This window comes from Natator depressus, chromosome 14 (genome assembly GCF_965152275.1).
Source record: "Natator depressus isolate rNatDep1 chromosome 14, rNatDep2.hap1, whole genome shotgun sequence".
Lineage (NCBI taxonomy): Eukaryota > Metazoa > Chordata > Testudines > Cheloniidae > Natator > Natator depressus.
In genome coordinates this window covers 35,380,157-35,406,692 of record NC_134247.1, presented here as the reverse complement: position 1 = coordinate 35,406,692, position 26,536 = coordinate 35,380,157, and the positions used below count along the sequence as shown (strand labels likewise).

The following is a 26,536-nucleotide window of genomic DNA, read 5'->3' as shown; positions in this document are numbered from 1 at the left end:
ATCCAACCGCCTCCTCCTCCTTCCTGCCTCAGAACCCCCTGCTCTTTCCTGGCTTCCCGGCTCCCACGGCCCCCCTCACTCCTGTGCTGCTTTAATTCACACACCCAGGCACGGGGCACTAGGACCTTGCACATATGCACTGTGCATGTCCTATGGTGGCACAAGAGACCCAAGCTCTGTGACAGTCTCCTAGCCTTATGGGGCTCTGCTCCCCAAGCCGTCCCCTGTCACTGCCCCTCCCTGGCCTGTCCAGTGTCCTGTCTATTACTGGAGAAGTGAATGGATACTCTTGTGATTAAAGGGCTGACCTGACCTAGGAACCACCAGATCTAGGCCCAATTTTGCCACAGCAGGGGGTAGTCAGGGCTTGTGGCCTCTGGGAGGGGACCTGTTGGGAGGCTTCTCCTCTTTCCCTTGGAAGCAGGTGTGAAAGTAACTTAAATTTCTTACAGGTACTGTCCTATGGCAAGCGCCCCTTGGGGAGGGGGCTCAGGGCAGGGGGTTGGGGCAGCGCCACCTAGGGACTGTGTGTGCTGGCTTGGGCCCACCAGGGCTGGGGCCTCACCCCCAGCTGTCTGGCATTGGGGTCAGGAGAGGTGGTGGTTTGGGCTCCTGTGGGGGAGGAGGGTAGAAGGGGTGGGATGGGCCACCCATGCCCAGCACCGCCCAGTGTTACCCTGATGGCAGCAGCCAGAGCCCCGCCCCCAGCGAACCAATCGTGGCTCTAATTCACACACCAGCTTACTTTCATCTCTACTTGGAAGTAAATTTAAGGACTTGTATACATGGCGGGGGGGAGGGAAAGCCCTGAGTAGCTAGTGCAGAACAGCTAATCAGCGCTAGCTGCCTGTGCGGACACTCTTATTCCATGCTAAGAGTGCCCTTGTCTGCTTTGGGTTAATCCACATTGGAAGAATACAAGTGCAGAATACGCCACACTAGCTACTCTGGGCTCTTCCCCATGAATTCCCCATGCTGAGAAGCCCTAAGTGTGGGGAGAGGAGGTTTAAATTCCTTGTTCCTCACCCCAGCGACCCTTCTAGAGTCTCCAGCTGCCCCTCTGCCCTCCACCCACTCTCTGCCACTGCATCCAGCAGGGTTGGATAAGCTCATCGACTGGATGTTTCTGCCAAACAATGGTCAGTATTGAAATAAACACTGTATTAACTGGAAGCTATAAAATAGCAACAGAGAGCAGTTAAACAATTATCTGTTTGCACCAGCTCCCCCTGCCCCGAGCAGGTACCCTAGGGGGTGTGTGAATAACCAAGCTCCTCAAAGTTTCACACAATCACATTTTGCCCGACCCCTTAGCTATTGGGAGAGCTGTAAGAGGACTGAGCAGTGACCGAGTACCCCAGAGAAATGGGTCGGAGAGCGACTGCGGCAGGATCAGCGTTCGTTACCTGCGTATCCTTGGGCTCTGGTGAGTCCTGAAATAATCAGAAACAAGAATTTACACCAACAAAATGCAGACTCAGCAAGTCACATACTGTGAAAAACAAACACAACCAGGAACAGCTTACCCAGTTCTGCCAGAGGGTCCATGAGAATGAGAGGAGAGAAAAGGGAAAAAAGAACATAAATGAATCAACAGGAGAGAATCTCAGTAACAGAAGTGCCCAGTTCTAACCCCACATTACATTGGCTTCAGTGGGAACTTTGCCTGGGTAAGGACAGCAGGATTGGGCTCCTAACCACTAGTTATGACTTCTCCTTTATTCCATCTGATCCTGCAAACCCTCCCTGCAGAAATCAATGGGGCCGCACCTGTGGGGATCACTCATGTGAGTCGGGGGGCAGAATGGGGCCATTAGTGCTAAGGGGCCCAGTTCTTTCCCCTGCTCTGGTCACTGTGTGCAGGGATGGTACAGACTGGCTGGAACCAGGCCCTGGACATCAGAGAATTCCCCTGGTGTAGGGAGAGCCCAGCCAGGGTAAAGCAGCATAGCTGGCTCCTGTGTCAACTCCCCTCCCCCGTGTAGGGGGAGTGGCAGGGCTGGGAGGAGGTATGCTGGGGCAGAGCAGAGCACATCACCAATTCTCAGGGACCACAGCCAGCTGGAGCAAATTAGAGCAACCCCTGGGGCAGCCTGAGAACCAGGGAGCCAGAACCAGCTCCCTCACTGCCCCCACCCCAAGCAGGCACTGGCCCAACAGAGAACCTGGGCCTGCAGCTCAAAGAACAATTCTTTCATAAGTGTCTCCATCATCTGGGTATGCTGGTGACCCCAAGGGGTGATGAGCACCTGCAACTCCTGCCACCTTCAGTGGGATCAGACCCATGTGCCTGATCCTACAGCTGCTGTGTGTGTAAGCCAACAGGGCCCAATCCTGCTCCAAGGAGACCTAGGGATGCAGGAGAACATCCATGGAGAGCTCAGCGGGCTGGGCCCTCTTGGTATAAAAGAATCATTGTTCTCATTACAGGGTCTCTCAGGTGTCAGGAAGTGACGTTTGTTTACTTTTTAAGGGTATTTCCAAGGGTTAATGTTGTGAAATATAAAACTGTTAATATTCATATTTCAATACCAACAATTTCCCATCTATTATGTCTGGGTTATATCTGGATTTCCCCTTGTCGTGTACGTTACCTGTCTCAGTAACACATTAATGTTTTACACTAACACGTCTTTGCACACACAGCTCTGAGTGTTCCTTTTCCAATTTAAAGCATAATCAAAACTAGTACAAATGCCCTTACCTTTCGCTGCCTCGTATTCCGCTGGAAAGTCAAAGACAGCGGGAGTTAATGTTGAGTCTCAAAACTTAATGGGCAACAGTCAAGCTAAAAGCGACGTCTCCCTCACTGGTGATGCGAGTGTTTTGAAAGATTTGTCCATAAGACACTAAGCAGAGCACAGCCCAGGAGCCGGCTTCTTATGGGCGAATGGATTTAAGCTGTCCTGCCCCATCTGTTATATCTACTACGTTCTAAACCTCAAATACTGGAAGGTAAACCTGGCCCAGAGAGCAGAGCTTCCTTGGTCCACGTCATTACTCGTCTCTTGCCGTGCCACATTGTTCCCTGCAACCCCCCACCCACCTTCCTCTCTTCATCCCCCATCCTCTGCACAGACACACACACTTTTAAGCCCCATCCCAGGCCATATCTCCATATCCCAAGACCAGTCTCCTGCCCCACTGCACAGTGTTATTCGCATTCCAGTTGCATCTAGAGGTCACACTCTGAACTGGGCCCCACTGAGCTAGGTCCTGTACACCCACACTCAGCACTAGATCCTGTACACACACACTCAGAGCCAGGCCCCACTGTGGTAGGTCCTGTACGCACACACTCAGGGCTGGGACCCACTGGGCTACATCCTGTATGATACACAGTGCCAGGTCCCATGGTGCTAGGACCTGTACACACACACTCAGGGCTAGGTGCTGTGCACACATTCATGGGCGGGCCCCACTGTGCTAGGTTCTGAACACACACACACACTCAGGGCCGGGCTTCTCTGAGCACGGAGTGCCAGGCCCCACGGTGCTAGGTCCTGCACACACACACTCAGGGCCTGGCCCACCACATGCCCAGCCAGCAGGTGCCCAATGCCAGACGGGAGAGATTCCAGGGGCCATAGCACAGCTGGATTTGGAGGAGGGATTAAAGCGAGGAGAAGGGGGCAGCTTTACTAATACTGAGGGGATGTTTTTCCTTGCATGGAGTGGGAGGGGGAGAAAACACGGAGGTGTTTTAGGGAGAAGTAGACAGGCGGGTGACCCAGGCTGCAGGTGATCAGACATCCCAATATTACGGGCTTTGTCTTATAAATGCAACTATTCCCCCACCCCTGCACAAAAAAAAGTGTCCAGATTTTTCACACTATCTGGTCACCCTACCTACGCTGCCCGGAGAAAAAAAAATAGAAAGCCCAGCAGCAGTACAGCTCCCCCTGGAAGTGGTGCCGAGGATGATGGCCCTGCTGGCCCACCCCTGGAACCGGCCCTGCGCGCCCACCCCTGGAACCGGCCATCGCTGGCAGAGGGAAGGCAGCATCAATCGCTCAGACAGGGTGGGACTAAATGTTGAGTTGAGGGGACTAAAGTCGAAGACAAGGAGCTTGTGCTGGAGCGGTGCTGGAGGGGGCCTCAGTGGAACTAAGTGGAGGATGTGGCAGGAGAGACGAGCATGAGGGCTGAGCCAAGCAGCCATGGTTTGGATGGAGCTGAGGGGACAAAGTGGCTGGCATCAAGGCTGGACAGGAGGAGATCACAGCAGTGGAGGTGTGAGATGATGGGGTGAACGAGAGCCTGGGCTGTTGGGACAGACACAAGAGGCTGTATCTGTGACGTGTTATACACGCAGGAGCAGGGAGACTGGGGTGAGGTTAGGACATGGGAGCCTAGAGAGAGGCTGAGTCAGAGACAATGTCTAGATTGACGGGGCTGATGGAGATGTTGTTGGGGTGGCCAACACTGTATTTCAAAAATATAGGACAGTTTTTTCTCCCTCCCCCCAACCCGAACCTCAACCCCTGACCTGGGCCTACATCATGAAGCGGTTCTCCCAGCCAGGGCAGGGGAAATACCCCCTGGCCCCTCCCATAAGGAGACACCTCGGGTAGGGCTCAAACCCCAGGCGCCCCACTCTGCTCTGGGCTCCCTGCAGCCAGCTCAGGCCTCACATCCCACCTCAGGACCACAATCCCTGGCCCACAGAAGGGGCAGAGATCCTGGTACCTAGCTCGGGGCAGCCCAGTGTGCGGGATGGGAGGCAGGGAGGGAGGGAGAGCTGTCACAGCCCCCTGCCTCGGGGAGGGCTCGTGACGTTATCCAAAGAGATGAAGAAACTAGGAAGTGGGGTGGGCTGTGAGGGGGCCGGAAGAGCTTTGAGCTTAAGTTGCCCTCTGGCCATCGACGAGGAGGAGCTGTCAGACAGGCTGAGATGTGGGATGGGAGGCCCGAGAACAGTCTTTAGCAGAGCAAGAGTTTGAGAGTCATTGGCATAGAGGTGGTATCTGATGCCGTGAGTGTCCATAAGAACCACTAGGGACAAGCACTGGGCTTTGGGGGACGTGCTGTGAAAGAGGGAGACAGGAAGAGACCGACCCAACAGAACAGACACCGAGAGCGATTAGCGAGGCAGGAGGAGAACTGGGAGAGGGGGGAGCTGTGAAAGACGAGGATTTAATGGAGATAGGAGTGGTCAGGCCTGCCGACAGCAATTTCGGGCCCCAGGGCAGAACAGTCATTGGGCCCCCACGCACACACAAGCTGCACCCATGCAGACACGGTCCGCCTGACATTTGGGCAGTGCTGCCGGCTGCACTGTTGGGCACGCTCTTCCAGCATGGCCAGGGCTTCCACATGCCCCTCTGGTAGCGTTACGAATTGTCTAATGGCGCAAACCCAAAGACCGTTTTCCATGCCCCCTGCCCAGCCCCTTCTCTGAGGCCCTGCCCCCTGCTCACTCCATCCCCCATCCCTCTGTCACTCGCTGTCCCCCACCCTCACTCACTCTCACCAGGCAGGGGCAGGGGGTTGGTGTCTGGGAGAAGGTATGGGTTGCAGGCTCTGGGAGGGAGTTTGGGTGCGGGAGGGAGTGCAGGGTGTGGACTCTGGGCTGCGGCAGGGGTTGGGGTGCAGGAGTGGGTGCAGGGTGCAGGCTCTTGGAGGGAGTTTGGGTGTGGGAGGGGTACAGGGTGGGGACTCTGGGAGGGAGTTTGGGTGCAGGGTGCTGGCTCTGGGCTGGGGCAGGGGGTTGGGGTGCAGGGAGTCAGGGGGTCAGCTTTCCTGGGGCAGCTCCCAAAATTGACTGGCAGACCCCTCTGGCAGCGGCTGCTAGGCACAGGGGCAGGAGGCACTGTGGGGGCCAGCGGCCTCGATGGGGAGCTTGGACAGGGGCTCGGGAAGAGGGGCAGGGAGCAGAGGGGTGGTTCACGCACTGCCCATGGGGAAGGTTCTTCTCCTCCCCGTCTCTCACCTCAGTTCTGGGTGGCCTCTGTGCATGTCTACTGGATCAGGCCCCATGGGTGAGCTAGAACCTTCTCCCCCCAGTTTATGTGTCGCCGGGGCACAGGTGGGAGATAGGTGCCCAAAATTCTAGAGTGAGGCAGCAGTGCACTCTTTGTGTCCAGAGGCGGAAGCTTAGACAGTGTGAGAACTTACACAGAGATTTATGTCCTGAGTGAATGTTGGTGCCTACAGGGGTAGGTGTCAGCCAAGTGTGGGGTTCTGGATCATGGTGTCTAAAACGGGGATTGAGTCTGGAGTTTAGGTACCTAAGGCTCTTTGTAGATCGGGGCCATAATGTGATTCTGAGATAAAAGGTGAGGGAGGTTGTGGAATCTCCATCATGAGAGCAGGTTAGATGAACACCCACCAGAGATGGTGTAGATAATACTTAGTCCCGCCATGAGTGCAGGAGACTGGCCTAGCTGACCTCTAGAGGTCACTTCCAGTCCTATGATTCTATGATTAGTGTGGGGTTGAGGTGGAGAGGACGTACTTGTAATTTAAGGGTAAAGCACATTACAGGGATCTCGTAATTATCCCCAAACCAAGTTTTATAAACTCAGAAAATACAGAACTAAGGTTAAATTTAAAAGAAATCCAAACATGCCATGGTGTAGAAATGCAGCTAAGGCACCTAAGCAACCTTAACTCTGCCCTGTAGTAACTTTATGAGGGGAAAAGTTAAAAAAAAAACCAAACCCTAGCATGCCTTTAAAAATCAGTTTCATTTAATATAGACCCCCAAACACACTGGTCTGCATTGACCAGACTTGTACGATTATTGTGTGGAGTCACTGCAGGCTGGAGCTGAGGTTGTGGGTGTGCATGGTCACTGAGGGTGAAATCCTGCCCCCTCCCACATTACATGGGCATGGAAGGGCCAGAACACAGGAGATTCCCAGGTGAGGGATCCTGTTAAATACTGGATAAGTCTCTATGGGTTTGTCTACACACACACACGCACACACACACACACACACACACACCCTGCTTGTGAGGCTCACGCAGTACAGACGTTCCCACTCAGGCTGGAACCTGGGCTCTGACACCCAGTGAGGAGGGAAGGGGGATGTCTCAGAGCAGGAATGGCTACACTGCTAGATTTAGCCCTGCAGCACGAGCTCCAGGCAGCTGACCCAGACTCTGAGACTTGTGGGCATGGGTGGTTTTTTGCACTGTACACGTACCCACAGTCTCCAGCAATGAGACTGACTAAGCTGGGGTAGTGTATTCAGGGCCCTGGGCTCAAGGTGCCATTTCTGTAATTCCCATGGGGTTTATTAGATCAAATGATCCCTTCCCCTTCAGAGCCCCTTTGTGTCAGTGGGAGCAGCCCCTGAGCTCACTGCTTGGACTCTGGTGCCGATATGGAGATGTTCCCCATCACTCATTCAAACAGGCTGAGCTCAAGGTGCTAAACTGTGACTCCACTGGCATTAAATGGGACTTTCAACTGAGTTAAGTTGGCTCGGCTGAGCTAACTCGACTGACATGACATGAAATCTTCAACCCATCGGATCCCATTGATCCCAGACACTGACCTTTCTGTCTCTCCATCTCAGATTGCAGAGCCTCTAGAGGGAGAAGAAAAGGGAGAGACATGAGATTCCCCCTGTCGTGTTTATAACAGTAACCCCACAGCTAACGTAACTGGTCCAAACACTGACCTTTCTGCCTTTCCATCTCAGATCGCAGAGTCTCTAGAGGGAGAAAAGAGGGAGAGGTGAGACTTCCCCCTTGTCGTATTTATGGGGATAGAGTTAATATTGTAACAGACACTGACCTTTCTCTCCCTCCCATTCAGACAGCAGGGTCTCTGGAGAGAGAACAGGATGAGAGGTGATTCATCAATTCACAGATTCCCAGGCCAGAAGGGACCATTGTGATCACCTAGTCTGACCCCTGCATAACACAAGCCCGTGGGTTTCCCCACAATAATTCCTACAGCAGATGGTTTAGAAAAACATCCAATCTGGATTAAAAACTGCCAGTGCTGGAGAATCCACCATGACCCTTGGCATGGGCGGTGGGTATAATAGACTAGGAGAGGCTCAGCCTCCCCTGGCACTCCTGCGGCCACTGGACCCCCATTTGTGGCGTTTTGGGGGGAAGTTTTTGATTTATTATGCCCCATGCAGGTTCAGGGTGGCTGAGGAGGCGGTATGTGCTATTCAGCTTCCTGGGTTCATCGGTAATTTCCCTGGACTGGAGATTACTGATGGACCCAGGAAGCTGAGTGGCACATACCGCCTCCTCAGCCGCCCCGGAACCTGCATGGGGCATAGCAAAAGCATCTTCCAGACCTGAGAGATGTTTTTCCCCAGGCAGCTTGGGGTCTGGAGAGGGGAGGCACAGCACAGCTGCAGCTGACCCAGGGCAGCTCCAGGCAGGTGTGTGGGGGAAGGGCTCGGGGTTTCAGCTGGCCTGGGGCTCCTCCAGCTGAGGAAGGGGGCGCTTGGGGCTCCTCCAGGCATGGGGAGTCTCAGGGCTCCGGCTGAGGGGGCACAGGTGGAAGAGGCGGAGCTGGGACTAGCTTCCCCAAAGGGGGGCTCCACCCGCCGCCCATGACCCTCAGTAAATTGTTTCAATGATTAATTAATAAATTAATAATGGCTGGCAAGATTTCACCCTGTTGTGTTTATGGGGATAACTCTACTGCCAGCTAATGTGATGGGCCCAGACACTGACCTTTCTCACTCTCCTTATCCGATCGCAGCGTCTCTAGAGGGAGAAAAGGGCGAGAGGTGAGATTTCACCATCATGTTTAAGGCGCAGTTCCTGCTATTAACATAATTGTGCTGTAACTATGAAAGCAAGGCGGACAGACTGACAAACAGGACACACAGACAGATCTGTCTCAACATCCCTGCAGCCAGCATCCCTGCTGCCTGGGCCCTGTCACACTCCTGTCTAATCTGGCTGTTGAGGGGGATGGTGGGAGGGAGAAGGTCTCTTTTTTTGTCCAGTTCCTTGCCTGCTCCCTTCTGGCCCATCCCCTGAACAGCCCCAGCTCTCCAACCCTCCCTCCCCCTGCCCCAGCTCTTGACTGTGGGGATGGAGGATGGAAGTGAGCGATGGGAATGGGGCACTGACCTGGGCTGGGAAAGGGACGGGGTCTGATTGGCTCCATTCTAGGCCAACTCCTGACCCTGTGGCAGGTGCCTGTCCCCTGGTCCTAGTGATACATGGGAATAACTCCCCCTAGGGCCTGGTAGATGGGGAGTGTCCCAGCTATGAACAGGGTGGAGAGACCTTTCTTTATCTGGTCAGCAGAAGCCAGGGAAGGGTGTGTGGATGGGCCCCTACAGGCATTGAGTCTAAGATCAGGTCTTTCCCACTGGGAGCTCGTCCCCTTGGTGCGTCAGCCCTGGGGTACCAACACTGCAGGACATGGAGGTAGCGTCATGTCTGCCAGTCACTGCTGAGCGCAGCCTGAGCGAGACTTGTGCCCAGTGTGAGCAGCGTCTCAGACCAGCCGTGCAAGTCCTGAGTGTGTTTGTGTTACTACAGCATCCTAGCCACAGCTCACTAGTGAAGCTGGTGCGGCGAATTCTCTGAAAGGCCAGGAAACAAGACAGTGACAGTTCATTGTTCTGATTGTTTAATGCTTCAAAATGAGCCCAACAGAGTTCTCTATCTCTCTCTCTCTCTCTCTGGGCATATACCTGACTTCTACATACAACTCAAAATGAGTGTTTCCCTGTCACCTAAACGTGTACTCAACCCACATAAAAACAACAAAGAGTCTTGTGGCAACTTAAAGACTAACAAATTTATTAGAGCATAAAGTTTCGTGGGCTTCAGCTCTAATAAATTTGTTAGTCTTTAAGGTGCCACAAGACTCTTTGTTGTTTTTGCTGAAACAGACTAACAGGGCTACCCCTCTGAAACTTATCAACCCACATAATGTATCTGTTAATTAAAACCACTAACTAAACCAGTTCACACCTGGTGCTGTCAGAGTGTGAAGGTGACAGTTTTAAAGGTGCAGCATCCAGTTCCAGCTTTCACAACTACAAAGCACAGCTCCTCTCTGCTTCTCTCCATTACCTTCTTCTGTCCCCACTGGGAAATCATTGGAACAGACATGTCCCCTTCCCAATTCTTCCAACACTGGTACATTTTTACATAATTTTCACAGCGCTTCAGGTGAGAAAACCCTCTGGGTGGGATTTTCACAGCTGCCTTGGGGGTTTGCACACTCAGTATCCATTAATTTAAACAAAAATTGGGCATTCAGACCCCTTAGGCAGCTGTGAAAATTCCAGCATCTCTATAAGTATGTAGATCACTGAAGGACAGTTCTGCCCTTTGCGACTAGAGAAAAAACTACAGCTGAGCACTTATACTGCAAGAGAGAGTTAATTACCCTGTGTACCCTGCTGGCTGACACTCTGAGAGCCCAGGGCTAAGAGGTCCAGATCCACGCCCTGATCGTCAGAGCCCTGGGCGTGTGGGATCCCAACAATGAGCTGGTGCTGAGAGCGTGCGGAGTCGGTTGGCGCTATGCCCGGCTAATGAGGCAGCTCATGGTGTCCGACGCCATCAGATGGTCCAGGGACATATACACTGAACACATCACAGGACACCAACAATACCAGGACACGTGAACGAGACCGCCGACAAGGGACACAGTCAGGGAAATAACCCATTTCCTTCCCTGACAGACTGTATCCGTCTCTAGAAGACCCGCCAGACACTGACGGACAGAGGGACAAACTCCACCCATGTACCAATCCACTTTACCGCTACTGACTCTGACTCTATACACTCTATGGGTGGCGTACCCAAGAACACTTATTCTCTACCACTTAAAAGCTTACACACCTTAGTCTGGGACAATGCTTGTTATGTACCCCTACGTATCTCGTCAGCTTTGTAACCAAGACTTTTAATTTTTCATAACCCAAGCTTGACCCCAGATGTACAGTGCCTTTTCTTTAAACCTGTGTAATGTGAATTTGATTTCAAACATTAGTTTTAATAAAATATTTGGATCTCAGGCAGAGCAAATCTGAGTGTAGATAAGTGCTAACCTTTCCATTTGCACAGCCACTGCTTTGCCCATCCACAGCTCCTACTCACAAGCACAGACTGGGGGGCAGAATTGAGCCCTAACAAACCCCTCTCTTCTACTTCGCTTTCTGTTTTTCTTGCCAGCAGCCAAGTTCCATATGTTGGGGCTCCAAGCCCAGCTCACTGAGCCCCCATGATGTTTCAAACAGAGCCGTGCGGAACCCCAGGGAACAGTTCAGAGTCACAATCACTCGGGATCCTGGAGTGAGACCTGAAGGGCTGAAACCACTTGACATGTCTTGGTTCAAACATGAAAATAATTTCTTCAGCTCCTTCTTCACCCTCAGCCCGGTTCCCACTGCCTGAAACTTCTCCGGACACTGAATCAAAGCCCCTTAATCCCTGTCTCTTTACTTTTGGTTTGGTTTTAAATATCTGTCTGTCTCTCACCAAGTTCCCCCCACCCCTCTCATTATATCACCTTTCTCTCTGTGTTGCCTCCAGAAGCAGTAACTGGCCAGGGCCATGAGAACAGCCAGGAGAGCCAGGATCACTCCCAGAGCCACCGTCCAGGGATTGACCCTCGGGAAAAACAGCTCTGCAAGAGAAGGTGCCATTGACTAGGGAGCAAACACGCGCAGAATGAAGGCAGGACACTGCGACAGTGGTGACACTGTGACTAGTTAAAAGACTCACAGGGAAATACACAGGGAGATGTGGCTCCTCTGTGCTTTATTATTAAGCCAATGGAAGCCCAAGCTGGTTACTGATCATGGTTAATTAATGGGAGGGGGTGTGTTGGGGATAGGGAGGGGGTAGGGTGCAGCTCTATTATGCTACACCTATCCCCCACTAGCGTAAGTTCAGGCATTCCCTAGGTTGCTCTAAGTGATCCCAAGGCCGCAGCCAGTGCAGACTGGCCCTCAGAATCAGAAAGTTGTGACCAGCTTCCTGACACCCCCAACTCTCCTGTCCTCCCAGGGGCTCAGCTACATGGGAGTGTCTGGACCAAAATATGTTAATGCAGGATTTTAATAAAAACAAAACTTGAGCCTATAGATTCAGAGTAAAAATTCCTCCAGTGTCCTCCTCCCTGGGCCTCGGAGCAATGGCTGACTAGATGGTTCTTGCTAAGTGATTAGTGCGGTGTATTGAAAACTGTAGAAATTACAAGCTGACACTTGAAATCCTGAGGGGATTCCTGGCCCTGCCTGCAGGCTAAAGGGCTCTTTTGGGAGGGTGCATCTGGGTCTTCTGCAGTCAGTCTGCAAAGAGCCAGCCTAGAGCAGGGTAGGTTTGGTTCTGCCTCTCTGCCTTAGGGAGCAGCCTGCTTTGTCTCTCTCTGTATTTGGCTGTGGCATGTTAGAGTTCTGGATTCCTAGAAATAAAGCAGTGTTACATTGCAGCCTTTCGGGAATATTATTTATGTTTTGTTTGTAACTCGTCGTGTGTGTGCTGTGAACACAGCAATCAGGTAATACTGGGCATATCATAAACTAACCAGCAGTGCAGCACTATGAGACCTCAGATGAATAGTGCTTTACAAATACAACATTCTTACTATTATAGTGATGAAATATTAATTCGATAGTAACCAAGTTATCTGGTAGATAATAGTACATAAAATCACAACCTTTTTTCCTAAGAATTAAGATGCTCTCAGGTAAGATTTTGTTTCTGCCTATTTTGGGCCTCAACTTTTATTGCTGGTATTTTCAGATGTATTCTAAGTAGCGATGCTCAGACCATATCCAGGGCTCTCTTGTGCTGTTCAGGAAAAATGACTTCATTAGCCAGATTTTCATAAATACTCAGCAGCTCTCACTGAGAACAGAGGAGAATTCCCTCCCCCACTCCAACTGAGAACTGTGATGGTCACAGCACACATAGACGTTAGATACAAACATAAATGCTCCTGCTGGAAGGTTGCAGCGTAACACAACTTTATGTCTTAGAATCCAGAACCTTAAGACACAAGAACCTCAAAACAGAGCAGGGGGGCTGCTCCCTAAGGTAGTGGGCACAACTCACCCCACCTTGCTTTATGGTGGCTCGTCTATAGGCACAGCTAGTGTGCGGCAGGCTGGGGTGTAAATCCACCTTGCACTAGTCTGCTGTGCCCTGACTGGCTGTGTGCACCTGGCTGCACTGCACTAAAAGTTCCCTGGTGCACTTTGATCCGTTTCCGTTTCAAAGTGGGGCAGATCAAAGCGCACTATGGAATCACTAGTGCATGTAGCAGGGTCCACACGAACAGTTAGTGTACGGCAGGCTAGTGTGAGACAGATTTACACCCCAGCTTGCCACGAACTAACTGTTCCTGTAGCAAGCCCTGATTCTGCTCACACGCTTTGCTACAGAGCCCTCTAGCCTGCAAACAGGACCCGGAAACCCACCCCCCTCTTTAAGTGACAGCTTGCAATTCTAACACAGTCCTCACTACAGCACAAGAACAAAGGGGAATTCCCTCCCCCACCCCTACTGAGAAGAAGGATGATAGCTGGGTGCTGAGCTATTATGAAAATCTGGCCAATGGTGTCCCAGCCTGTAAGGTGCTAAACATCCTCAGCTCCTACTGGAGTTGAAGAGTACGTCTACACTGCAATTAGACATCTGCAGCTGGCCCATGCTAATTGATTCAGGCTCACTGGGCTCGGGCTAAGGGGCTGTTTATCTGTAGTGTAGGTGTTCGGGCTCAGGCTGAAGCCTGAGCTCTGGGACTCCCCCACCTTAGAAGGTCCTAGAGCTTGGTCTCCAGCCCAAGCCTGAACGTCTACACTGCAATTTAACAGTCCCTTAGCCCAAGCCCCTTAGCCTGAGCCAACTGGCATGGGCCACCAGCAGGTGTCTAACTGCAGTGTAAACATATCCAAGAGAACTGAGGTTGCTCAGGACTTTCCAAGACGTGCTCAGCACCTTGAAGGTTCAGGCCAATACATAGGAGACACAATGATAAATACTCTCCGCTCATGTCTGCAGCGTTTCTTTCTATTCATGTGCGGCACGGACGGGCACTGACCTGCTACGGAAATCGCTGTCTCTCTCTCCTGGTCGAGTTGAAGGTTCCTGACACAGCAGGACACTTTCTGGTTGGACTCTTCTGTTAGAACAATGGCAATCTCTGTTTGAAACAGGCCATCGGCCTCTGGGGATATGTCTTCAGAGGCCGATGGTAAGATCTTCCCCTGGAGATTTCTCCACTGACCCTCAGGCTGTGAGTTCCATCCGGATGATCGGCACACCACCCGGATCCCTCCGTCCTGATGTCCCTCCACAGAGATGACAGGATCAGAGCCCAAACCTACAGAAGAAATAAATGAACTTGTGATAATCCGACAGGGCCCAGTAACGAGCCAAAAGTTTTATTACACTGTCATCAAAAGCCATTTCTTATTAAACTAATAATCGAATGAGAGTTCATAAGTGCAGTTGGTTCAGTTAATCTGGTCAGATTCTTATTTGATATACAGTAAAATAAATGTTAATGTCAGGACTTTTCTGTGCCCAAACTTGCTCCAGTTTACTTAAACTGGTTTAGTTAATCCAGGGCAAATCCCTGTGTGGACACTCTTAAATCAAGAAGGAATTGATTCAAGCTAAAGCAATATAAGCCATTTCCAAACCCATTTAAGTGTCCACACAGAGGTTTGCACTAGTTCATTGAAAGCGGTGCACATGTATGTGTAGACAAGCCTTAAATTAAGTCACAAATAAAAAACCTTGTAAAAAGAAAAGGAGTACTTGTGGCACCTTAGAGACTAACCAATTTATTTGAGCATGAGCTTTCGTGAGCTACAGCTCACTTCATCGGATGCATACTGTGGAAATTGCAGAATATCATTATTATATATACAGACACCATGAAACAATACCTCCTCCCACCCCACTCTCCTGCTGGTAATAGCTTATCTAAAGTGATCATCAAGATGGGCCATTTCCAGCACAAATCCAGGTTTTCTCACTCTCCGCCCCCCCACAGCCAAACTCACTCTCTTGCTGGTAAAAGAGAGTGAGTTTGTCTGTGGGGGGGCGGAGAGTGAGAAAACCTGGATTTGTGCTGGAAATGGCCCATCTTGATGATCACTTTAGATAAGCTATTACCAGCAGGAGAGTGGGGTGGGAGGAGGTATTGTTTCATGGTGTCTGTATATATAATAATGATATTCTGCAATTTCCACAGTATGCATCCGATGAAGTGAGCTGTAGCTCACGAAAGCTCATGCTCAAATAAATTGGTTAGTCTCTAAGGTGCCACAAGTACTCCTTTTCTTTTTGCGAATACAGACTAACACGGCTGTTACTAAAAAACCTTGTAATAAGGGAGTTTGGGTTGTGTTGGCAGGGCCTTGTACCCTTCCAGAATGCAGAAGTGGGTAGCAGAAAACTGGTACCTCTGAAAGCCAGGAAATACACTCAGCAAAACAGAAACAAAAACACTAGATAGAAGGAAATGACGGGTTAAGGTCACGCCTCCCATACCAGATCACACTTGGTGTTTTTTTTTAGTACTGACAAGCTAAACTGAAATAAAATTATCTTAATCTGAAGCAAGAGTCCTGTACCTTAACCAGGTGTGAATTCAAACTGATTTCACTATTGCAGTGTCAGTGTGTATGCAGAGAGGCCCTCAGGGAGTTTGGAAATTTCACACAGACCAGCCTAGAGAGGGAAACAACCTCCCAAGAGAGACAGAGAAGGGACTGGTGTCTGGAGCCTTCCCGTGGGATTCTTGACCAAAGAGCACAGGCTACGGAGTCCCCTCCCAGCAGGGGTGCGACTCACAAGGCTTTGGTCCGACAGACTCATGGGAAATGCTCAAGAGCCACAGACAAAAACTCAGGTTAAAGGCCTAAGATGAAAATTATATGTAACCCCCCATCCCATCCCCCGTGCTTCAGTGTCTGTTCCTTTTAAACAGTTCACTGATTCCAGCTAGTCAGGGGTTAGCAAGTGTAAGGTCTGGGGACTTTTTTCTGCAGCCACATTAGGAGAGCAGCAGCCATGAGCCAAGAAGTAGAAAGTCCCATCCTCACATTCCTTCTAAATTACATTAAAACAATGTAATATCGGGCTGTTAAGGAGGTGATCCTCTCCTAATAGTGCCCACCATCATCAGATAAACCAGGAATCTCTTAAAATGTTTAAGGAAAACTTTGCCTGATGCCATTCTGTCTGGAAAGGAATCACTTATCAACAGCTGTGGCTGTGAAACCTTTACTTCTTTATTGTTTTGCTTTTATTGTCCCTACTTCTCTATTGTTTATCTGTATGGTTTCTGTCTGGTTCTTTGATTGTTTCTGTCTATTACATAACTAATTTTGCAAGATTTAAGTCAACTAAGGTGGTGGGGTATGATTGGTTAAAGAATTGTTTCACAATATGTTAGGATTGATCAAAGAATATTTTGTAATATTTTAGTAAAATGATTGGGTAAGCTAAGCAGGACTCAAGCTTCACTATGTAACCTGGGGTCCAAGGAAACCAGCAGAAGGACCAGAAGAAGAATAAGAAGAAAAGACCTGAAAGAAGAAGAATTCACCTGTAAGACACAGCCTAAGATCAGAGCTGGTATAAATCTTCTGCATGACTGTGATGGGCAGCAACCAGAATCCAGATGAGACTGACCTTGCTTGGCCAACAGGGAAAGTCCGCCAGCCTGATCAGGATTGGTGAGCATAGCATTGTATGCTAGTGTGTGTATTTTGCTTGGTAATTGTTAATAAATAGAGGATAAGGATATTACTGTGTAAGGTTCTTTTATTGGTAAAAGGCCCTGCAAATCCACAGAAGAGTACCCCCTGAGCCCTAGGAATTGGATAAGGGTGGGGTGTGCTAGAGTGTGCGGGTAACACAGGTGAACAAAGGAAAAAGTTAATGAACTCTTGCAGTATGCTTAGTAGGGCATCTCCAAGAGTGGAGACAATTCCACTCCCAATATAAAGAAAAAAAGTACCAAAGTCTTCAGTTAGACCCAGAGGGGAGGTGAAGATCTCTGCCCTGAGTGCTGATGCTCACAGGCCTGCTTTTACCGATTGCATCGAGAAGATAATCACAAAGAGATGGATACCAGCTTTCTGGATGAACTGGGTGCTTGCTGCTGGTTCAACTCAGAGCAATGTGGTGGCATTAATGCCAAATCAGCAGTGTGTTTTAATTGCATAGGGTGTGTGGCCTGTGAACCATTTGGTACTGAAGAAATCTGAATGTTTGATGCTAATTTTGTTGGTGCTGTTTGTAAAGTATTTGGTGTATGGATGTCATGATAAGATTGTGTCTAGATTTATGAGGAGTCTCAGTTACCCCTGTTCCCTGGGGTGGAAGGAGTTACCCTGCTGCCCTCCAGTTCACCCCTATTCTTGGCTGGAGCCGCTCTGCAGAGCAGACTCCATCTCGACCACGAGGGGTCTATAGTTACATATTAATGCCCACAAACTACTTGCTAATGCAGAAGTAAAGCTTCCCAGCAGGGCTTTGTGCATTTCCAAAATGCAAAAAGCAGCTAAATTTAAACTCCTGAAACACAAGAGATACAAAGCAATGGCACACACCACCCCAGCCCTGCCACCTGAACTCTGCCTCCTGGGGCTGTCAAAAAGCGCTGGGAACAGTTCAGTGAGGGTGGTTCCATAATACGCAGGCATGACAGAGACTGTGTTCGGAGTCGCTGCAGTGACTGGGGGAGGGATTAATTCGAGCTGGCTGGCAGAGCTGTCACTGCGATGTGAGGAAAGGTGCATGTACCTTGAGGGATCATTACATATGTCTCATTTCACTGCTGAGGTCTGTAGGCTGTGCCAGTAGAAGTGCACAGAGGTGTCTTCTTGCCATGGGGACTGTCAGCAGTCTGGTGTTCGCTGCATCTGACCTAAATCTCATGTCCTGGTTACAGAATTAGCTACACATCTGCCCTTGCTGGTCTCTCTGGCAGCACCTTCAGGTGTCAGGCCTTCTGCCTTCACTTGTCCTGGGGGGCGGGGGAATTCCTCAATTGTCCCATTCTTATACCAGGCACTGGGCTACAGGACTCTGTGTATCAACCACTGTTACCCTGTGGGCACCAGACACAAGCCGAGATCATTCCCAGCTGGTGACATCAGCATGGGGAGGATCAGCCATTGTCTGGCCCCAGGTGTGCACAAAAAAGTTGTAATAACCACAACATGCCCATATCACCTGACTTGTTAGGCGTGTTTGTGTATCTCATTAATTCCTTGCTCTAATGACCTCAAATTTAGCCCACTAGTCCTGTCCCAGACTCCAATGTGTCGCAGCAATTTTCAAAACAATCTGAGTATGCCTGTGGATTTTAGAGCCCTTAGACAAAACAGCTGTTAAACAGTGAACTAGAATCAACCTTAACCAGAGCAGAGCTGCTGCCCCACTATGAGACAAATCAGGTGTCATCTCACAATGAACCCTCTGACTCCACTTATTACCCTTTTGAAGACGTCAAAGTATCAGAACAAGTTACTGACCTGCCACCTGTAGTTCCAATAAAGCATCTTTATAAAAGACACTGGACTGAAAAAAACACTTGTACTGCCCATTGTCGGAGGGTTGGACATCGCGTATTCTCAGGAAAACTCTCCCATTGGTGATGTCATCTCTCAAGAGCTCAGTTCTTCCTCTATATTCCAGCATCTGCTCTCCATACTGATCCTGCCCATCACGGTACAGGTGCACGACTTCAGAGTCCTGGGATCGCAACCATCCCACCTCCATGTTCTCAGCGCTCATCCGGGGGGAGAGGTGGCAGGACAGAACGGCCTCCCCACCTAGGGAGGCAGTGACTGGATGGTCAGGTCCAGTCACTGTGAACTGTGCTGTGAAATGAGTCGGGGGAAAAGAAAATTAAAGTGGAGAGGAACCAAGACACACAGGAATGTGAGTGCGGCAGGATGCGTATTGCCAAGTCAGGCCCCCCACCCAAATCATGAGATTGGCTTAAAAGTAAAGAGATTTTTTTTAAAATCATAAAATTGGGGTTGTTCTTCACCTTCTGATTTCTGAACCTTTAAAGTTGCCTTGGGTCACATTTCCAAGCATTTATCTGTAACCACAAGGGACAGAAACTTACTTTATAACAAAACGAAAGTTGAGATTCTCACCTAATCACAGGCCTCCAGGAGCTGTGGCTTTACGAAACACATCAAATGTCATGAGACCTGTGATAAAATTCTGCGAGCTGGTAACACTGGATGAGGATATCTACAGCTGGAGGTGTAATTTCCAGCATTGGGAGACATGCACCCACTAGCTTTGATTGAGCTAGCGTGAGAAAGTGTAGCTGTGGTGGTGTGAGCGGGGGGATGAGCTAGCTCCCCAGGTATGATCCTGCCCAGGACCCTAGGTTCATATTCAGGGAGGCTGCTCGTGCCACTGTGTCTACTCTGCCATTTATAGCACGACAGCTTGATCAGAGCTAGTGCAGGTATGTCTACCCCATCTGGAGACATCAAGGAGCAACATCTTACATATTAAAGGCTTCGACAGAGCTAACTAATGGCTTCGTGGTGAGGGAAGGGGAGGGAGAGCTGGAATGTTGGAGGGGGAAGGGGGGCTACACGTTGTGAGGGATGGTGGGGCAGGGGGTGGAGAAGGAGTCAGACTCAGCAGTTTTCTCTCACACTTACAGTCACTGTAAGCACCAGGGAACTGTCGAGATGCTGGGACATGGACTGTGTCTCCGATTTCTCGCACCAGCCTTGTTAGCAACTACACACTGTAAACCCTTCAAAACACAACCATCACCCCCATTGCACTGTAACAAAATGTACAGGCGGGGGAGGCGTGCTGAGGAATGACATAGGAACCGTGTGGCCTAGTGGAGAGACAACTGGACTGGGACTATTCCTGGCTCTGCCAGTGGCCTTCTGGATGACCTTGGGCAAGTCTCTTCACTGCTCTGTGCCTCAGTTTCCCCATCTGTAAAATGGGGATAATGAATAAAGTTCCTTGAGCTCTACTGATGAAAAGCACTATATAAAAGTTAGGGCTCTGTGTTATTATCACAGTCATGTATTGATTGCAAACCTAAGTGAGAACTACAACTGCCTAAATGACCATTAATGTCTACTACAGTAACTCCCCACTTAATGTCCTCTTGCTTAACGTTGTTTCGATCTTACTTCCCTGCTCCATTACAGAACCTGCTCATTTAAAGTTGTGCAATGCTTCACTACTACATCATTTGGCCATCTGCTTTGTCCACGGCTGGCAGCCCCCCTATTCCCCCTCCCAGCACCTCCTGCCCACTGGCGGACCCCGCGGATCAGCGCCTTCCCCCTGCTCCCCCCGCCTCCTGCCCACGGCAAGCAGCTGGTTTGTGGCATTCAGGAGGCAGGAGGGAGGAGTGAGGATATGGCGTGCAGCCTCCCCCCTTCCTCCCCTGCCTCCTGCCCGTGGCAATTAGCTGGTTTGCAGTGTTCAGGAGGCAGGGGAGGGACGGGGAGCCTGCGTGCCATGTCCTCACTCCTCCCCTCTCCCCTCTCCCCCCTGCCTCCTGAATGCCGCAAACCAGATGATTGCCGTGGGCAGGAGGCAAGGGAGGGAGGGGGGAGGAGCGAGAACGTGGCGTGTGGAGTAAAGGGGGAGGAGGTGGGGGGCAGGGAGAAGAGGTGGGTTGGGGGGGGTTGGGGGAAGGGGTGGAGTGGGCGGGCCGAGTGTTCAGCCCCTCCGCCCCAGGCAAAGTCGGTGCCTGTGCTTGCAAGAACAGCAAGAGGAGCAGGGGGACAATCCACCCTCTTCCACTCTCTGACTCCACCACCTCAACCAAGCTTCATACTCAGCAATGATGATTGTAGTATTAAATCGTTTCTTTAAAATTGTTTAAAACTTATACCTGTATTAAATTGCTTGTTTAAAATTGTTTAAAACTTGTACCTGTATTAAATTGCTTGTTTAAAATTGTTTAAAATGTATATAATGCCTTTTGTCTGGCAAAAAAAAAATTCCCTGGAACCTAACCCCGCCCTATTTACATTAATTCTTATGGGGAAATTGGATTCACTTAACATCGTTTCGCTTAAAATCCCATTTTTCAGGAACATAACTACAACGTTAAGTGAGGAGTTACTGTACAAGGAGTCCTCTTTCTGTTCAAGAAACTCGGAAAGACACTGACAAAAATCGTTGCTAATACAGAGTTAAGGTTCCCAGAGGTATCTCAGGTCCTTCCAAAAAACAGTTCAGCAAAACTCAGGGCTCTGAACACCAGCAAATGCAAAGTTAAGGTACAGGCCAAAGAGACCATAACTCTGCCCTCTCTGAGAGCTGATCCAATACACCCACCGCACACAGACCCACACTCTGCCTGCGCAGATAAGGCACATCATTCAGGGATCAGGGCACATGACAACTGTAGCCAGAGCCATCCTGTCCACTGAATGGTTCAGGGCGGTTACCCCAGGCCCCACACTTTGGGGGGCCCCATGTTTCATGGCACACGGGGGCTGGTGGCAGCGTGACCAGCCCTGCTCAGCTCTGCACTGCCTTGCCGGCTCCCAGCGTCACTCCGTGGGGGTGTAGGGGTTTGGGGGAAGGGGAGGAATGGGGACGGGGGCAGGAGGGGTTGGCCCGGGCCCCGCATCCCCCTAGGGACGTCCCTGACTGTAGCACAGAGTCAAATGCCTTCTCCTTGATAAGGGAAAACTTGTTTTTAGGGGAGCTGCTCTGAACAGGAGCTACCGACCCTGTTCTACACTGAGCTACTGCCAAGGAACAGCCCCGCACTTGTCACATTTTATAAACCCGTCACCCCCTTTAACAGCCCCTTCACCCCCACTCCCAGGAATCCATCTGGCACTATATGTTCGCTTATCTATCACTGAACACACAGACAATCCCAGAGCAAACAGACCCCTGAGCCCTGTTACTGACACAACTACTCAGCTCAGTGCTGAAATGGGGGATACTGGATCCCTCAAGGTACACCTGCATCTCTCTCCCTTCATCACACGAGTATGGGGGCTAAGACCCAGATCTCCTCACAGCACAGTCATAGCTCCACCACGCTGCTCCAGCTAATGTCTCCACCATTCAGTCCAGCTACACCTAGCACAGTGAATGCAGCTGGATGCATGCACGTAATTCCCAGTGGCTAGTGCGAGCTCTGGGGAGGAGGGAGGGAGGGGGTGTGGCAGAGTTAAGGTTGCGTTGGCATGCACTTTAACTCCGTATGTCCTGGTTTTCAGCAGTTTGAGTTTTACTGAACTTGATGCTCTGGAAGGGCAGGTGATACCCCTGGTAACTGTGGCTCTGCGTTAATGAAGGTTTTTGTCAGTGAATGTGCCAGGTGGCAGGAGGAGCGGGGGCGGGGGACGGGGGGGACGGATGACGACACTCTCACACTAGCAGGAAGGGGCAGAGAGGAGGCTGGTGCTAGATTAAATCAAGGACCATAAGGGAAGTGGAGACACCAAATCCAGGGGAGAAATCCAGGCCCCACTGAAGTCAATGGGAGTTTTCAGCCAGGGGTTTGGCTGGCAGGAGTCCACCGGACAGCATTAGGAGGAGGGATATTCTGGGTGTGCCCTGAGCCGCGGGGGTGTCCATTGGGGGTGACCCTGGAAGGGGTGACATGGTCACTTCTCTCTGTATGTGTGAGGAGCTGCAGGCCAGTAGAGCTCTGTGTGAGAACAGGCAGCAAACCCAGCGAGGAAGCCGGAGCTCCTACCTGATGCCAGCCTGTGAACCTGTAGAGTGAGGCAGAGGGCGACGTAGCCGGGCAGAGCGGAGCTCACTGTGGAGCTGGGGGAGAACGAGGGAACCTTCCCCGTCATCGTAGCTGGGTCTGGGAACAGAAGAAACAAACAAAATCAGACATGCAGTGACTGGCAGAAGGATTAGCCCACCCTGGTGTGCAATGCATGGCATTGGGAAGGGTTCTCCCCATAGCTCTAGTTTGCACTAGCTTTAAGCAGGGTCAAACACCATTGGGATTAAAATGCCAGCAGTAGCTGGCAGCCCGTCTGCACTAGCGCTTGCTCCCTGGAGCTGCACCTGTGCTAAGGTTAATGATTATTCCAGAATAAATCCATATGTGGACACTCTAATTTCGGAGGAAGAATGCCTTGTTTGTGTGTTAGCCCACTTCGGCAGTGCATTGGGTAAACAGGAACAATGCAATTGTCTTCTGGAATAAGAGTGTTGTATAAATTTGGCTGTAATATAGGGTATGTCTACACTTCCAGTTGACCCAGACTCTGAGACTTACTGCTGCGAGTCTTTTATTGCTGTGTGGACGTACCCATAGGGGCCCAAAGAGTCAAAGGTGTTAACATGCCCCAGTCACTGTTCAACATTAAACAGTTAAAATGGGCTTGGATTTGGTATACAGAGACCTCAGCCTGCTTAGCACCATGGCAAATGCACCATAACAAATGTTTTCAATCTTTTATTAAGGATATTGAAAAAGAAGGAAAAACAATTAAAGCATATGAAATATAAAATATTAAATTAGACTTTCATTTAACAACATCCCTTGTTTCCTTTCCCTTCAGCTGGAGAGAGTTTTTAAAAGGAAAAAGCCTCTTATCTGACAGTCTCTTAGATGGTAATACATTATGGGAATAAAGATGGTGACCTGAAGAACAGCTCCGTGTGTCTCACAAGCTTGTCTCTCTCGCCAACAGAAGTTGATCCAATAAAAGATGTTACCTCTCCCCACCTGTTTCTAATCTCTTGGGACAGACACAGCTACAACTACACGGCATACATGTGAATAACTGCTTTGTGAGGAAAAGAGAAGACGTTACTGACATGGGCTGACTCTGTTTTCTTTTTTCTTTTTTCTTTTTTCTTTTTACGAATACAGACTAACACGGCTGTTACTCTGAAACCTGTCATTATGCAAGGCACTGCATTTAGCCGCATGGAGTGGAAATCTATCAACTGCATGAAAAAACTTGTACAGATACAGACAGACATCATCTTCCTTTCCAAATGCAAACAGATGGACATCGTACCAAAAGGACTGAAGGTAAAAAATCCATTACAATCTACATACCACACAGACTGTGCTGACAGCTTGTGCCACACGCTCTCAAAGAAACTGCGGAACCACCTGATCAACATCCTCTACAGCAAACAGGGAAAGATTAAGAATGAGCTCTCAAAACTGGATACTCTCATAAAAAACCAACCTTCCACACAAACTTCCTCGTGGCTGGATTTTACTAAAACTAGACAAGCCATTTACAACGCACACTTTGCTTCTCTACAAAAGAAAAAGGACACTAAACTTTCTAAACTACTACAGGCTACAAGGGGCCACAGCAATGGTTCCCTCAACCCACCCAGCAATATTGTTAACCTATCCAACTATACTCTCAGCCCAGCAGAAGCAGCTGTCCTATCTCGGGGTCTCTCCTTCTGCCCCTCCACCCCCTCGAACATGATACAGTTCTGTGGTGACCTAGAATCCTATTTTCGACGTCTCCGACTCAAGGAATATTTCCAAAATACCTCTGAACAACAAAATGATCCACAGAGGCCTGCCTACCAACATTACAAAAAGAAGGATTCTAGGTGGACTCCTCCTGAAGGTCGAAACAGCAGACTGGACTTCTACATTGAGTGCTTCCGCCGACGTACATGGGCTGAAATTGTGGAAAAGCAGCATCACTTGCCCCATAACCTCAGCCGTGCAGAACACAATGCCATCCACAGCCTCAGAAACAACTCTGACATCATAATCAAAAAGGCTGACAAAGGAGGTGCTGTCGTCATCATGAATAGGTCGGAATATGAACAAGAGGCTGCTCGGCAGCTCTCCAACACCACTTTCTACAAGCCATTACCCTCTGATCCCACTGAGAGTTACCAAAAGCATCTACAGCATTTGCTCAAGAAACTTCCTGAAAAAGCACAAGATCAAATCCGCACAGACACACCCCTGGAACCCCGACCTGGGATATTCTATCTACTACCCAAGATCCATAAACCTGGAAATCCTGGGCGCCCCATCATCTCAGGCATTGGCACCCTGACAGCAGGATTGTCCGGCTATGTAGACTCACTCCTCAGGCCCTACGCTACCAGCACTCCCAGCTACCTTCGAGACACCACTGACTTCCTGAGGAAACTACAATCCATTGGTGATCTTCCTGATAACACCATCCTGGCCACTATGGATGTAGAAGCCCTCTACACCAACATTACACACAAAGGTGGACTACAAGCCATCAAGAACACTATCCCCGATAATGTCACGGCAAACCTGGTGGCTGAACTTTGTGACTTTGTCCTTACCCATAACTATTTTACATTTGGGGACAATGTATACCTTCAGATCAGCGGCACTGCTATGGGTACCCGCATGGCCCCACAGTATGCCAACATTTTTATGGCTGATTTAGAGCAACGCTTCCTCAGCTCTCGTCCCCTAACGCCCCTACTTTACTTGCGCTATATTGATGACATCTTCATCATCTGGACCCATGGAAAAGAAGCCCTTGAGGAATTCCACCATGATTTCAACAATTTCCATCCCACCATCAACCTTAGCCTGGTCCAGTCCACACAAGAGATCCACTTCCTGGACACTACAGTGCTAATAAACGATGGTCACATCAACACCACCCTATACCGGAAACCTACTGACCGCTATTCCTACCTACATGCCTCCAGCTTTCACCCTGACCACACCACACGATCCATCGTCTACAGCCAAGCTCTGCGATACAACCGCATTTGCTCCAACCCCTCAGACAGAGACAAACACCTACAAGATCTCTATCAAGCATTCTTACAACTACAATACCCACCTGCGGAAGTGAAGAAACAGATTGATAGAGCCAGAAGAGTTCCCAGAAGTCACCGACTCCAGGACAGGCCTAACAAAGAAAATAACAGAACGCCACTAGCCGTCACCTTCAGCCCCCAACTAAAACCCCTCCAACGCATTATTAAGGATCTACAACCTATCCTGAAGGATGACCCAACACTCTCACAAATCTTGGGAGAAAGGCCAGTCCTTGCCTACAGACAGCCCCCCAACCTGAAGCGAATACTCACCAACAACCACATACCACACAACAGAACCACTAACCCAGGAACCTATCCTTGCAACAAAGCCCGTTGCCAACTGTGCCCACATATCTATTCAGAGGACACCATCACAGGGCCTAACAACATCAGCCACACTATCAGAGGCTCGTTCACCTGCACATCCACCAATGTGATATATGCCATCATGTGCCAGCAATGCCCCTCTGCCATGTACATTGGTCAAACTGGACAGTCTCTACGTAAAAGAATAAATGGACACAAATCAGATGTTAAGAATTATAACATTCATAAACCAGTCGGAGAACACTTCAATCTCTCTGGTCACGCAATCACAGACATGAGGGTCGCTATCTTAAAGCAAAAAAACTTCAAATCCAGACTCCAGCGAGAAACTGCTGAATTGGAATTCATTTGCAAATTGGATACTATTAATTTGGGCTTGAATAGAGACTGGGAGTGGCTAAGTCATTATGCAAGGTAGCCTATCTCCCCTTGTTTTTTTCCTACAACCCCCCCCCAAGACGTTCTGGTTAAACTTGGATTATTG

The 26,536-nt window shown here is 49.8% G+C and overlaps 1 protein-coding gene across 1 annotated transcript in view; it reads right to left on the bottom strand.

Moving 5' to 3' along the window:
- LOC141998859 (butyrophilin subfamily 1 member A1-like) overlaps positions 1-26,536 on the bottom strand; it is a 46,800-nt gene that overhangs the window by 14,699 nt on the left and 5,565 nt on the right. The window contains exons 3-12 of the mRNA XM_074971832.1: positions 22,655-22,771; positions 18,456-18,803; positions 14,000-14,281; positions 11,462-11,578; positions 8,653-8,685; positions 7,748-7,780; positions 7,632-7,664; positions 7,506-7,538; positions 2,705-2,725; positions 1,407-1,433 (exon numbers count right to left, since the gene is read on the bottom strand). Coding sequence (XP_074827933.1) covers positions 1,407-1,433; positions 2,705-2,725; positions 7,506-7,538; positions 7,632-7,664; positions 7,748-7,780; positions 8,653-8,685; positions 11,462-11,578; positions 14,000-14,281; positions 18,456-18,803; positions 22,655-22,771 — 1,044 coding nt within the window. The remainder of the gene's footprint in view (positions 1-1,406; positions 1,434-2,704; positions 2,726-7,505; positions 7,539-7,631; positions 7,665-7,747; positions 7,781-8,652; positions 8,686-11,461; positions 11,579-13,999; positions 14,282-18,455; positions 18,804-22,654; positions 22,772-26,536) is intronic.